The sequence below is a fragment of the Poecilia latipinna genome, unplaced genomic scaffold, assembly GCF_001443285.1.
Source record: "Poecilia latipinna isolate Pla-1442-1.1 unplaced genomic scaffold, P_latipinna-1.0 Scaffold822, whole genome shotgun sequence".
Classification (NCBI taxonomy): Eukaryota; Metazoa; Chordata; class Actinopteri; order Cyprinodontiformes; family Poeciliidae; genus Poecilia; species Poecilia latipinna.
The window spans coordinates 126,784-137,306 of NW_015113438.1; the positions used below are offsets into that span (position 1 = coordinate 126,784).

The window sequence follows — 10,523 nt, forward strand, 5'->3', positions numbered from 1 at the left end:
AAAAACAAATCCCCCCCAAAATTGGGTTTTTTCCGGGGGAAAATTCCTCCCCCGTGTTTTTTTTTTTTCCCTTTTTTTTTTTTTTTTTTTTTTTTTTTTTTTATGTTTTTATATATATACTGAACTTAAATCTAGTTACTTCTGCACTCTAGCACCAAGACTATAATCTGACTAATTCCAAAATAAGAAATACATTTGACATATTTTGACTATGGTTGGGTTCAAGGACTAATTTGAACAGGGAATCTTAATTTGTGAGAGTTTCATTTTGTATAGAAACACTGAAACTAATGCATCTTTTTTTTTTTTTTTTTTTTTTTTTTTTTTGTCTGTGTTGAAGGTCTGCTGCCTGACCACAAACCCAAACTTCCAGAGGATCACGTCCCAAAGAGACCTAAACCCCAACTGAACAGGTGCTGCTTTGAGTCTGTAGCAGCTTGTGTTTTTCCTCCATTATCTACATGCATTCTTGGCGGGTTTAATGCTACAAAACATTCTTCTCACATCTGCGTTTGGTTAACAGGTACTTGACTCGCTGGTCCATTGATTCGGTGAAACCCATCTATAAGAGAGGACTGAAGTGGTGCAAGAAGCGCATGGATGTAGGTCACCCAGCACTGAGGAACAACGTGCGGTACGGAGTGAAGCCGCTGTACATAAAGCACTGAAGGACAGAAAGGACAGATCAGCTGGAGGAGGCGGGGTCTTCGGTTTTTATTTGATGTAATCTGGATTTATGTCATAAAGGCGTGGGAGACAGCCCGTCTGAAGCATAACTTTTGTTTATTAATCTGCATCAGACCTATTATGAGTCATTATCAGCCCCACCCAGAACCATCTTTCCTGACTTTCCAAACATTCTCAGACAACTTTAATGTCACCAGCAACCGGGCTCAGTGTTACACTTTCAAAGTAGGCGGTATGTTGACTGTCTAAACACAATGCAAAACAGATGTTTAAATAAAATGACAATGCTTGCTCTCACTCTCACCATTTGTTTACTGTGTAACAATAGCTTTTGTAGAAGAGAACCGAAAGGCTCCTTGTTAACTGATCTTAGTCACTCTAAAGACTGGGGAAAAAAAAAAAAAAATTAAGAACTTTGAGATAAAAAAAAACAGCATGTTTATATTACAGCATGAAAGGAAGGTCCCGGTTTTTCAGCCCGTTGCCGATGTAGATGTATCCATGCTGTGGCGTATTTGGCACATGGTAGAACGTGAGTCCAAACCACAGGAGGCTGCGCAGCACACACACTCTGCTGGCACACTCAAACTGAAGACTCCACGATCCTAAACACAAACATGGCAAACCTGTAAACAGTTGGCATTAAACCACAGGAAGTTGCTACATCCTGCTTTCTGCATTGAAGTAAATCCCGCAGTAATCTTTGGGAACACCATCTCGTTCACACGTAGAAAACTGCCAAGGGACACACTAATAAATCATCCCTTTGTGCATTTTGATGTCTGCCGTCGAGCTCGTTTCTCAGCATGTTTGGGTGGGACCATCAACATGAGGGACATGGGAGTTGAACGAGGGCCGAATTGGCCATTATGAAAACATTCGATTATACAAAAGAGAGGCAATTCTGATAGATAAACGAGCTTTTCCCAAAGCTGTTTGTTTTGGACACGTCTTACGAATATGATGCAAGTCAAAGTAAAAACTGACACGGATGCTTTATTATGTAAGACGCAACTCATAACTGTTGCGGGGAAAAACAAAGGCACAGTAAATAAAGTTTGGCTTTCTCTGTGAGCCAAGGTCAGAGAAAGCCCCGGTATTTTGGCGCAGATATGTTTGTTTTCCTCCCCCCGTCTGAGGGATCATTTCTAAATATGCCCTCCTTATCGTTTTCAGTGAGAACGCTCAACCTGCTTCAGCAAAGGCTGGAGCGAGCGTCGTGCCGATCAGCTGCGTGCTGTCTGCTGTAGTGACGACACCGCTCGCGTAAACAAATGCACATGTGGAAGTTCTCCTGAGGCAGACATCTGTTAAGTGTTTGCTTGTGGGTGCTAAACATTTCTTCCAGTCCTCAGACATGCACATAGCTTTCCACCCAGGACCTCTCTGTGCATGTTCGCTCAGGCCTGGATGGGATCCAGCGACAAACCTCAGTGTTATGTTGACATGACTGTGCATATCTAAATTCACACGACTGGTTTGTACAGTATTTGTGGTTTAATGTTTGCCTCCTGAATTTGGCTTTTCTTCATTTTTTTTATTTTTTCCATTACATGGAACGCTTTAGGCTGGCGGCACTAAAACACAGCAGTGAGAAAGCTAACTATCTCATTCCATCTACATTTTGCACATTCAGTGGAATATTTCTGATTTACTTTTCTCTCACTTTTGCGATCCAAAGTCCAGACAATTTAGATCAAACCAAATAGTCTTATCATTGGACTGCATAAATAAAAATGTATATATTTTGTAAAAGAGGAATTCTTATATATATATATATATATATATATATATATATATATATATAAATAATTCTAGAAGGTCTATCCAATTTAAAAGCAGTGTAACACTAGGCATTTTGAAGTTTATCAGTATAGTCCTCTTATGCAACAATCTTAATAGTACAAAAAATTTTATTTACCAAAAATTCACAGGCCCCAACTGATATGTGATGGTTCTTCTGTTGTAGCACCTTGTAATACAAATCCAACCAACTTCAGTGTATATTATTGGGAATTTAGCTGATAGACCAATTTAAAGTAATGCATTATTATTATTTTGGGAAACTTATGTTTATACTTTTTTTTACACATAGAAATCTAAAAAGCATGGCATGGATTCACATTGTTCCTCAACTCAGATGGCCCTTTTCTTCAAATCCAGTACAATCATTTGCTTCTAGAAGTCTCCCCATAAGTATCAGGGGACACTTATGAGGTGAAGTTGTTAAGACGTTTAAAGCAGGGTTTGGCTATAAAACAATATTCCATCGAGAACAATAGGTGATCAGAGCAATAGGAGATGAGAGTACTGCAGCTTCACCTTTAGGAATGTCGTCACTAAGGACATCCAGGAAGTCGATGGCTGGGCACCAGTCCCCCATCCTTTCGAGATATAAAGTGTTTGCTCTCTTCGGTTCACGGAAGTGTAGAAAATTGTCAAGCTTCCTTGCTTCTGATTCAGAAAGACCTAAGAAGACAACAGAAAATTCACGTTGATACAACTGGAACAAAACAAGAATGTGTCTTAATACACAAAGTAGCCAAAGATACTGTAAACAAAGATGATGCCACCTTGAAATTTCTATCATGTCTAGCCACTTCAATCAAAAATGTCAGAGGTTCTTTAACAGAGGATGTCTGAGTCATTTGCATTCTTCGCATGATGCACAGTAAACCAGAGGAATCTGCACCACAAGATTTACAACAAAGTTACCCTCAAAACTGCGGTTGACATGGACAAGGCCAAGTGGGGTCCTGATGAAGGCACCTCGGGGCACCACAGACACTTCTTCATCGATCTGTTGAATAGTCACTGCCAGTCTGTTCTCTTCACTTACTCTGGTCTGTAACCAAGAAGGGAGAATGTAACTCAGACAGGACGCAAGGACTTCACAGAAAACACAGATGTGTTTCAAAGAAGACTTAAAAAGTAACCCTTGTTGTTGACGACCTGGTATGGAGTTTAAAAAACAAGAAACTTCATTACAATATTGGTAAATGCAATATCCATGTCACAAAATACAGTTTAGAGTGCAATTATTGTTGGCTAATCAATTCCAAATACAATAAACATGCATTTTTCATGCTAATGTAATATTTAGCCTGTTGGAAAGAGACTCATAGCTGAATTTCCTCAGAGCTCCCCTGGTGACGGCCTATGACGGCCAAGTTCAGATTTGTAATTGTTTGTTTTGAATAAGTGATCAAACGCAGTAAAGATTTCTTAAATCTCGAGTTTGCCTTGTAAAATAAATTTAGCAACAAATACAACTCTGAAACAAATTACTATCTTTAGCTTAAACGGTCGGCTATTTTGTACAGCCATGTCCAGAGTCTCCAATCTCCGTAACCTTTACCTTCTCCATAAAGGTTTATGCCGCCCTCTTTCATAATGGCAGCCTGGGCACTGAGCCAAATTACATCAAAAACAGCCATTGGACTATTGTGATTTTATTCACAGCCATTGCCAAACTTACCACGTTAATCTCTGCTTCTTCTTCTGTCTCAATCGGAAAGTACAGATTTTGTTCATACACATAAGAGGGGTCTCCTATGAAATGACCCTTAGCAGTTTTGGTCACTTCTTCAATCATGCTCTCAGTGACAGCTGGAAGAAGGAGCCAGTCCATGCAGTTGAAGCTGAATGACACAGACCAAAAAACATTAACAATAATAATAATAACAGTAGAAATAAAAGAAAATAACAAATAGAACAAATAGGATTTGTATCATAATTAACATGATTACTTTACCTATAAAGATATGTTCTATTTTTTAGTTCATCTTCACTTCTCCCTTGAGCAATGAAGTAGTCCTGCTTTATGCCCAGTAGTTTCCCCCAGAACATGACCCGTTTGAAATTGTAGCTTTTCTTCAGGATCAACATGGACGTCTGAAGTGCGGTTCTCTGTTCAATATTTAAAATACGTCCGCTGCAGGCAATGAAGTCCAGAGAATACGACAGCGAATTTGAGTCCATTGTTTCACTTCTCCACACAACGACACGTCTATGTTTTATTTGTCTAATAGTTGTTTAACTACTTAACTGAATGAACCAAGCCAACTCACGTACGAGCCAAAACTGAAACCGTCGGGTCCGAACGTTACTTTGGTTGTCATTGACAACAAAACATCGTTGCCATAGTGACCTACTGAACTGCTTTTCTTAATCGTTTGTGTGTGTGTGTTAGTTCACTTAATTTCCAACTGAAGCATGTAAGTTCGCCCTGCTACGTGCATTAGATACATTGTGTAACGAAAACCAGAAAAAAAGCAATCCCCAGGATTTTTCCAATCCTGGGGGTGGTGGGATTGGAAAAAGTGGTTTAAAGATCACCGCACGCTCAGCGTGTGACGTCATGCCCACCGGATGGTCCTTTTCAGACTCAGACGGTGAGAGTGCGTGATAACAACATGACTGAGCGCACTTAGTCCAGGAGGTAAGATCCGGTGACTGCGTTGGAATAAAATATAACTCAGACTTATCCTTTCCCAGGACACTTAGCTCACTGGAACGTGACTTCAGACCCTTTTACTCTTTTGGCAAGGGAGCAAATATGGAATTGATCACATTTACTCTGATTTCAGTTCAGCTGCATCCGCTTAGGCCACATTTCTACCATATAGTTTTGCTTGCAGGCCGAACAGTTCTCTCATCTGACTAGAGTACCTTCAGCATGTTTAAAGACTGTACTCTTCCTCAGTGTAGATTTGTGGAGTTCACAGCAAGTCTTAGCTGGGACACGTAAATGTTAATGGGACAGTGGTGACTAGAGAGAACCCACGTATGGACAGGGACCAAATGCATGACAGTCCTGCCAAGTTATGTGATACTTAGAGCTAATCTAACCCATGAAATCACGGTCAAATTAATTGTAGTTCGAAGTTCCAAACTGCAAAAATGTTCAATGTGTATATATATAAAAAAAAGCATTGTGTTTCAGGAGAAACACCGCATGAAGTTAGTTAAAGGCGTGGTATAATGCATTTTAAAACCGATAAGTTTTGACTTCTTTTTTTAACCATTACTGCTCTGGTGTTGCGTCTTATATTCTCTAGCTTAATAAACTAAACATACCCAGTTGTGACAACAATGCTGAACTGCTTTACTGCTAATAAAACCAAAAGGAAGTAGCTCATGTGGCTAGAAACAAATAGGCACAGACAGACAGACAGACACAGCTTTTGTGAAAAACAACAAAAAAAAGCTCCAAAACTTTGTAATGACTTTTACATGGTAATATCTTTTGACATTTTCCACCCCCATAAGCATCCCTTCAGACCTAGCACAGCCTATCCCTGACTGAGTAGAGCAGGCCTCCAACTCCAGAACAATAGAGTGGAACATACTTCAAAAACTTCTCTAGAACCGCTCAGGGAACATGACCAAGAGCTTAAAGTGCAATCGCTGCAAATCCCAAACTGATCTTGCATCCGCGGGGTTGGAACAGATTTGATCCACGGAGGCCCCATTCTGTAACTTAAAAGACCCAAAGCAATGTAGAAAAACCTCCTGACACAAGACACTTCTTTAGATCTTGTGTGTATTTCCTAAATAAAAAAAAAAAAAAAATCTCAAGCTGCTTTTTTGGACCAAGTGGAATGTAACATTTAGAGATCCCTGACCTCCATTTACTTACTGCTGCTTGTCTCTCTAATAGTAAAGCAGCTGACACATTTTATGTATGTGTCCTGGAGTATAGAGCATTCTTTTACAAATTATCTCCCTATAATAACTAGAAAAAGAGTGTAGTTTAATTCTAAACATTAATCCAGACTGTAAGTCCTCGGAGGGTCTTCGATGTTCTTTCTCCCACGAGCCTCTTAAAGAACAGAGGATTATGGACAAAAAAAAAAAAAAAGAGAGGGCCAAAGACAGTTCGGTTCCTGGCTGTCTTAACCAACTTTCAGGGAGATGAAATTGGTTAAGCTCAAGGAACATATGGCAGAATTCCTGGGACATGACTGAATGGGTGAACAGGGCTTATAAATCAGCTTTGTGTGTGTTTCCTGTTCTGCTGGGCTGTTGTGCACTTTTGTTGAGTTAAAGATATGCCTACCAAATATTTGTATGTGTTAAATCTAAAAAGATCAAGTTTTCACCTGGATCTGCAATGGTGCTGCAAATGAATCTGTTTTGCTCTCGCTTTAGCAAAATTGACGCGTGAGCATACGAGTGAGCAAGAATTAGTAAGGGTTAGAATAATATCAAGTTTCATTCTAGAAGGATGACCACTCTCTGGAAATTTCCAGTGGTCACCTCATGACTCTATGATGTTTTCTCTCCTAATCTTAAAAAAAAGGAAAAACATGTTCTCCCACCTTTTAGAAAATTTCCAGTATGTCGTTATTAATTTTGTCTTTTCCCTCATAAAACTTTCATACCTAGTTAATCTTTGCTCCCTCAACTTTCTCGCATCACTTACGTTTTAAATCTTAGTTTTAAAAGTCATCCTTTTTTCATTATCTGTTGATTTCTTCATTGTGCAGCTTAGCAGTGTTTCAAAACCCTTAATTCAATTGCCTGTTCCTCTAAACCGTTTATGGAGCTAATCAAGTTAAGGAGACAGTGAATGAACAACGGTTATGGAGTTTATCATGGCTCCAGTCCAGCTGCCTCTTCCAGCAGAAGCAGCATGAAGTTGGCTTTAGTTACACTCAAAAAAATATGACTGGTTACTATCCCACAAATTTTTTGGGACTGTCTACTTGGAATGATCTTGTGCATGATGATCCTATTATACCATGCCTGTCAAGTGGAGCGTTTCATCTTTTTTAATTTGTGCCATATGACCTATGAACCCCTAAAAACCAGGCATGCAGAGGTTTTTAAAAGTACATTTTTCAGAATATGATATCAGGCTTCACAATTTTGAGTAGAGATATTCGACTTGCTCCTGATTATCAAGACGTTTAGTCGTTGGAACGCGTGCTTTTTCACGGTCAATATAAAATGCACATCTTTGCAGTTTGAACTGCAGCCTGAGAAACTCACGCTTTCATCTGTCAGCCAGCACTCCGTCCACCTCGGAGGTGGGTGCGTCTCACCACAGCCGAGAGTCCTGTTTCACCACACTGATCTTTGTATACGAAGGGCCTAATGTTGGTCCTGTAGGTGTTGGCATGGCATGTGATTTTTCATTTTAATGGATACGTGAGATCCTCCTGGCTGCGGCCAGGGCAGAGGAAAGACACGAGGTGCATAGCAGCAACGCTGCCAAGAGTGTTGCAGGATATTACTTTGAGTGCTGCCAAAATATATGGGCAAGATTAAGCTGTCGCCATGCCATCAGGGTGACATGGCTACTTCTCTGATGACCAATCCCCACAGGGGTGCCAGGTCACAGTGCTTAGACTTGTCCAAGCACCAGAGAGGACCCAGATATGCTGAGGCCTTTCCACAATTTTGGTTATTATTGCATACACTGGTCCTCTAAAGTTGAAACAAACTGCAAAGGTGCAATAATTCGTCAATATCACAGACTTTCACACAGCTATTTTTTTTTTTTAGTGTTCGGCAGTAAAACATGTCTGCGTTGTTGAATAATACATTTGCTGGGTACATTTGGGATTTTGGAAGCTGTGAGTCTTGTCTGCCAATAGTAAGGTTGGCAGTATAAAGCCTTATTAGTTTGATAGTAAAACTTGACTCTTACAGTAAAATAAAACATATATACATATGTTTTACTGTGTGATCACTGTAACAAACAAGTGCTTTGAGGGGCTAAGCTGAATTTATCACTTACTGCAAACTTTAGTGCAGATACTTTAAACTGCAATGCCACAAACGGCCAGTAGGAGTCTACTTTAAGAGATTCCCTATCAATGTTATCACTAAATTGGTCTCTCATTGTATCTGCATTTGTTAATAATTTCATAACTAAAAACATTTTTACTCTATTTCTACGAAGGTCCATCATTCGGTCTGCTCACTTTGCATGCTCGACAGACACTGAGGAAAAAGTGCCATGTGCTGCACGTGTGAAGTTTGCAATTTGATATCAGTGTCTTTGTTCCCCGCTTATTTGCATCAAGCCAATTAAGAGCTGTATTGAATTGCAGCATTTCCTGCTTTTGCATCGGTTCAAGTCCCTCGTTTTATAGTCGATAAATGCCAAACTGCAAAAACATAACCAATGGCACGTTAATCGGTTTAAAACCTCAGCCTTAGGTTTTTAACTTTCCAATCACTACGACCGTGCAGCAGTACGCACATTCTGGTTTCATTTGTTCCTGAGCTTTCATTCATGCTCATCCTTTTCTCTTCCCATGTCACGCGACATTTTCAGGGCTCTGTGTGTTGGCTGCAATTGTCCAAACAAAGAGGCCTCGGTCTGAAGTCACATGCCTCGTCAGCAGCGGTGATTTCAGCTGCCTGGCCCTCTGCCCTTCTGGTTAATGTAGTCCATTGAGAAAAAAAAGAGAGGGAGAGTGGTGTGACTTTGCCCTATACAGAACAGAACACAGAAGAACGGCCCCTCATACACCCACCTACTCACCCACACAGACAAACAAACTTTGAGCTTGTGGCTCAGGATGGTACCTCATTAGAGTTGGCACTCTTTGTGGAAGTTTTGGACTCAGACTAACACACACACACACACCACCTTAGTTCTGTTCCCTCATTGGCCCGGGAAGGAAGTCAGACTTGGACTGAAGCAGTCTGTTTCTGTCCTCGTCCCGCTGCTCTGGGAAACTCAGCTCCCAGGCGGCCAGCGTTGCCATGGCACTAATCCTGACGGACAAAAGATGGGAGTGCCCACAGAGCATGATATCGCCGGAGCCCCGCTCATTGGTTGGCACAAGCCCACGCGATGCCGTGATTGGCCGCCGCCGTGTTTATAAACAGATCGGAGCAGATTGGTCAGAGGTCACATCCATCGATCTTAGCGGTGACAAGGAGGAAATCTGACCCTAAAACCTCCGAACTCTAAATGGGGTTTAATCCTTACTTGATACACACACGCACACAAACAGCGGTTCTCTCTCAACTCTGCTGGCCTGGGAGTGTGGAATTAAGTGAATACTGAGAACGAGGGAGGACGGTGACTAAATAATAGCGTATTTGGTATACAAAGGCCCAGATCAGAACAATAACAAATGCAGTTAGGGCACAGAGTTCAGTGGCTGTCACACCTCCACTCCACACAGTGGTTTTGGATTAGTGCTGGATAAACAGCTTCAGCAGAAGGATGTGTGCTGTGTATACTCATAATACTCAAACAGCCAAGTCTTAGTGATTCTATTTGACCTGTCCAGAGTAATCCACCATTTGAAACCAAATTAAGTTAATCATTTCAGATTTCCTTTGCACTAACTCCCTATATTTTTTACTATCAAATCAGAAAAAACCCCAATAATTTTTGATTATTTATAGTTACATGTTAGAGATTATCATGTATCTAGCGCCATCCATCTTCCTAGTCCCCTATCCTGCTGAAAAACACCACAAAGCTGCCACTTCCATGTTTTAGGGTTCAGGTTGATGTGGAGTCTCACTTTTCTGACAAACGTCTGGTTTTGTACTCAGATTACTTTACAAATATGTGAACTCTATTTACAAATTCAGTGACTTCTGAAGGTATTTTGTGGAAATTGATTTATTTATTTATTTTTTTTTAGATGTATAAGAGTACAGGTGATTGAAAACAAAAGCATGCCACACTTTTCAGATTTTCCAAAATCTGTCCTTGGTTAGATGAACTTGAATTGTGTAAATTTCCTTCTTCTTTTTGCAACACTTTTCTAAGGTACTTTTCGGGAGGGGGGGGGGGGCGAATGTTCTGATCAGTAGGCTGCCCAGTTTTGCATGTGAACTCTAAAAAGCCAAACTGA

The 10,523-nt window shown here is 40.5% G+C and overlaps 2 protein-coding genes across 2 annotated transcripts in view; one reads left to right on the plus strand and one right to left on the minus strand.

The window, feature by feature from the left end:
- Positions 1-987, plus strand: part of mrps18a (mitochondrial ribosomal protein S18A) — a 7,030-nt gene extending 6,043 nt beyond the window's left edge. Inside the window, exons 5-6 of the mRNA XM_015047362.1 lie at positions 341-413; positions 524-987. Coding sequence (XP_014902848.1) covers positions 341-413; positions 524-668 — 218 coding nt within the window. The 3' untranslated portion in view covers positions 669-987. The remainder of the gene's footprint in view (positions 1-340; positions 414-523) is intronic.
- A 124-nt stretch (positions 988-1,111) lies between these two features.
- Positions 1,112-4,817, minus strand: rsph9 (radial spoke head component 9). The gene is made up of 5 exons (XM_015047361.1): positions 4,442-4,817; positions 4,166-4,328; positions 3,403-3,532; positions 3,010-3,156; positions 1,112-1,292 (listed from the first exon to the last, which is right to left on the minus strand). Exons 1-5 carry the CDS (start codon positions 4,666-4,668, stop codon positions 1,132-1,134), a joined length of 828 nt encoding a protein of 275 aa, XP_014902847.1. The 5' UTR covers positions 4,669-4,817; the 3' UTR covers positions 1,112-1,131.
- Positions 4,818-10,523: the final 5,706 nt, after the last annotated feature.

Excerpts from the sequence above, each read along its gene's own strand:
- rsph9 (XM_015047361.1), bottom strand. The coding sequence starts at position 4,668 with ATGGACTCAAATTCGCTGTCGTATTCTCTGGACTTCATTGCCTGCAGC. Across the intron at positions 4,329-4,441 it reads AATAGAACATATCTTTATAG|CTTCAACTGCATGGACTGGC; the intron begins GTAAAGTAATCA and ends TGTGTCATTCAG. Across the intron at positions 3,533-4,165 it reads AAGAAGCAGAGATTAACGTG|ACCAGAGTAAGTGAAGAGAA; the intron begins GTAAGTTTGGCA and ends TCTTGGTTACAG.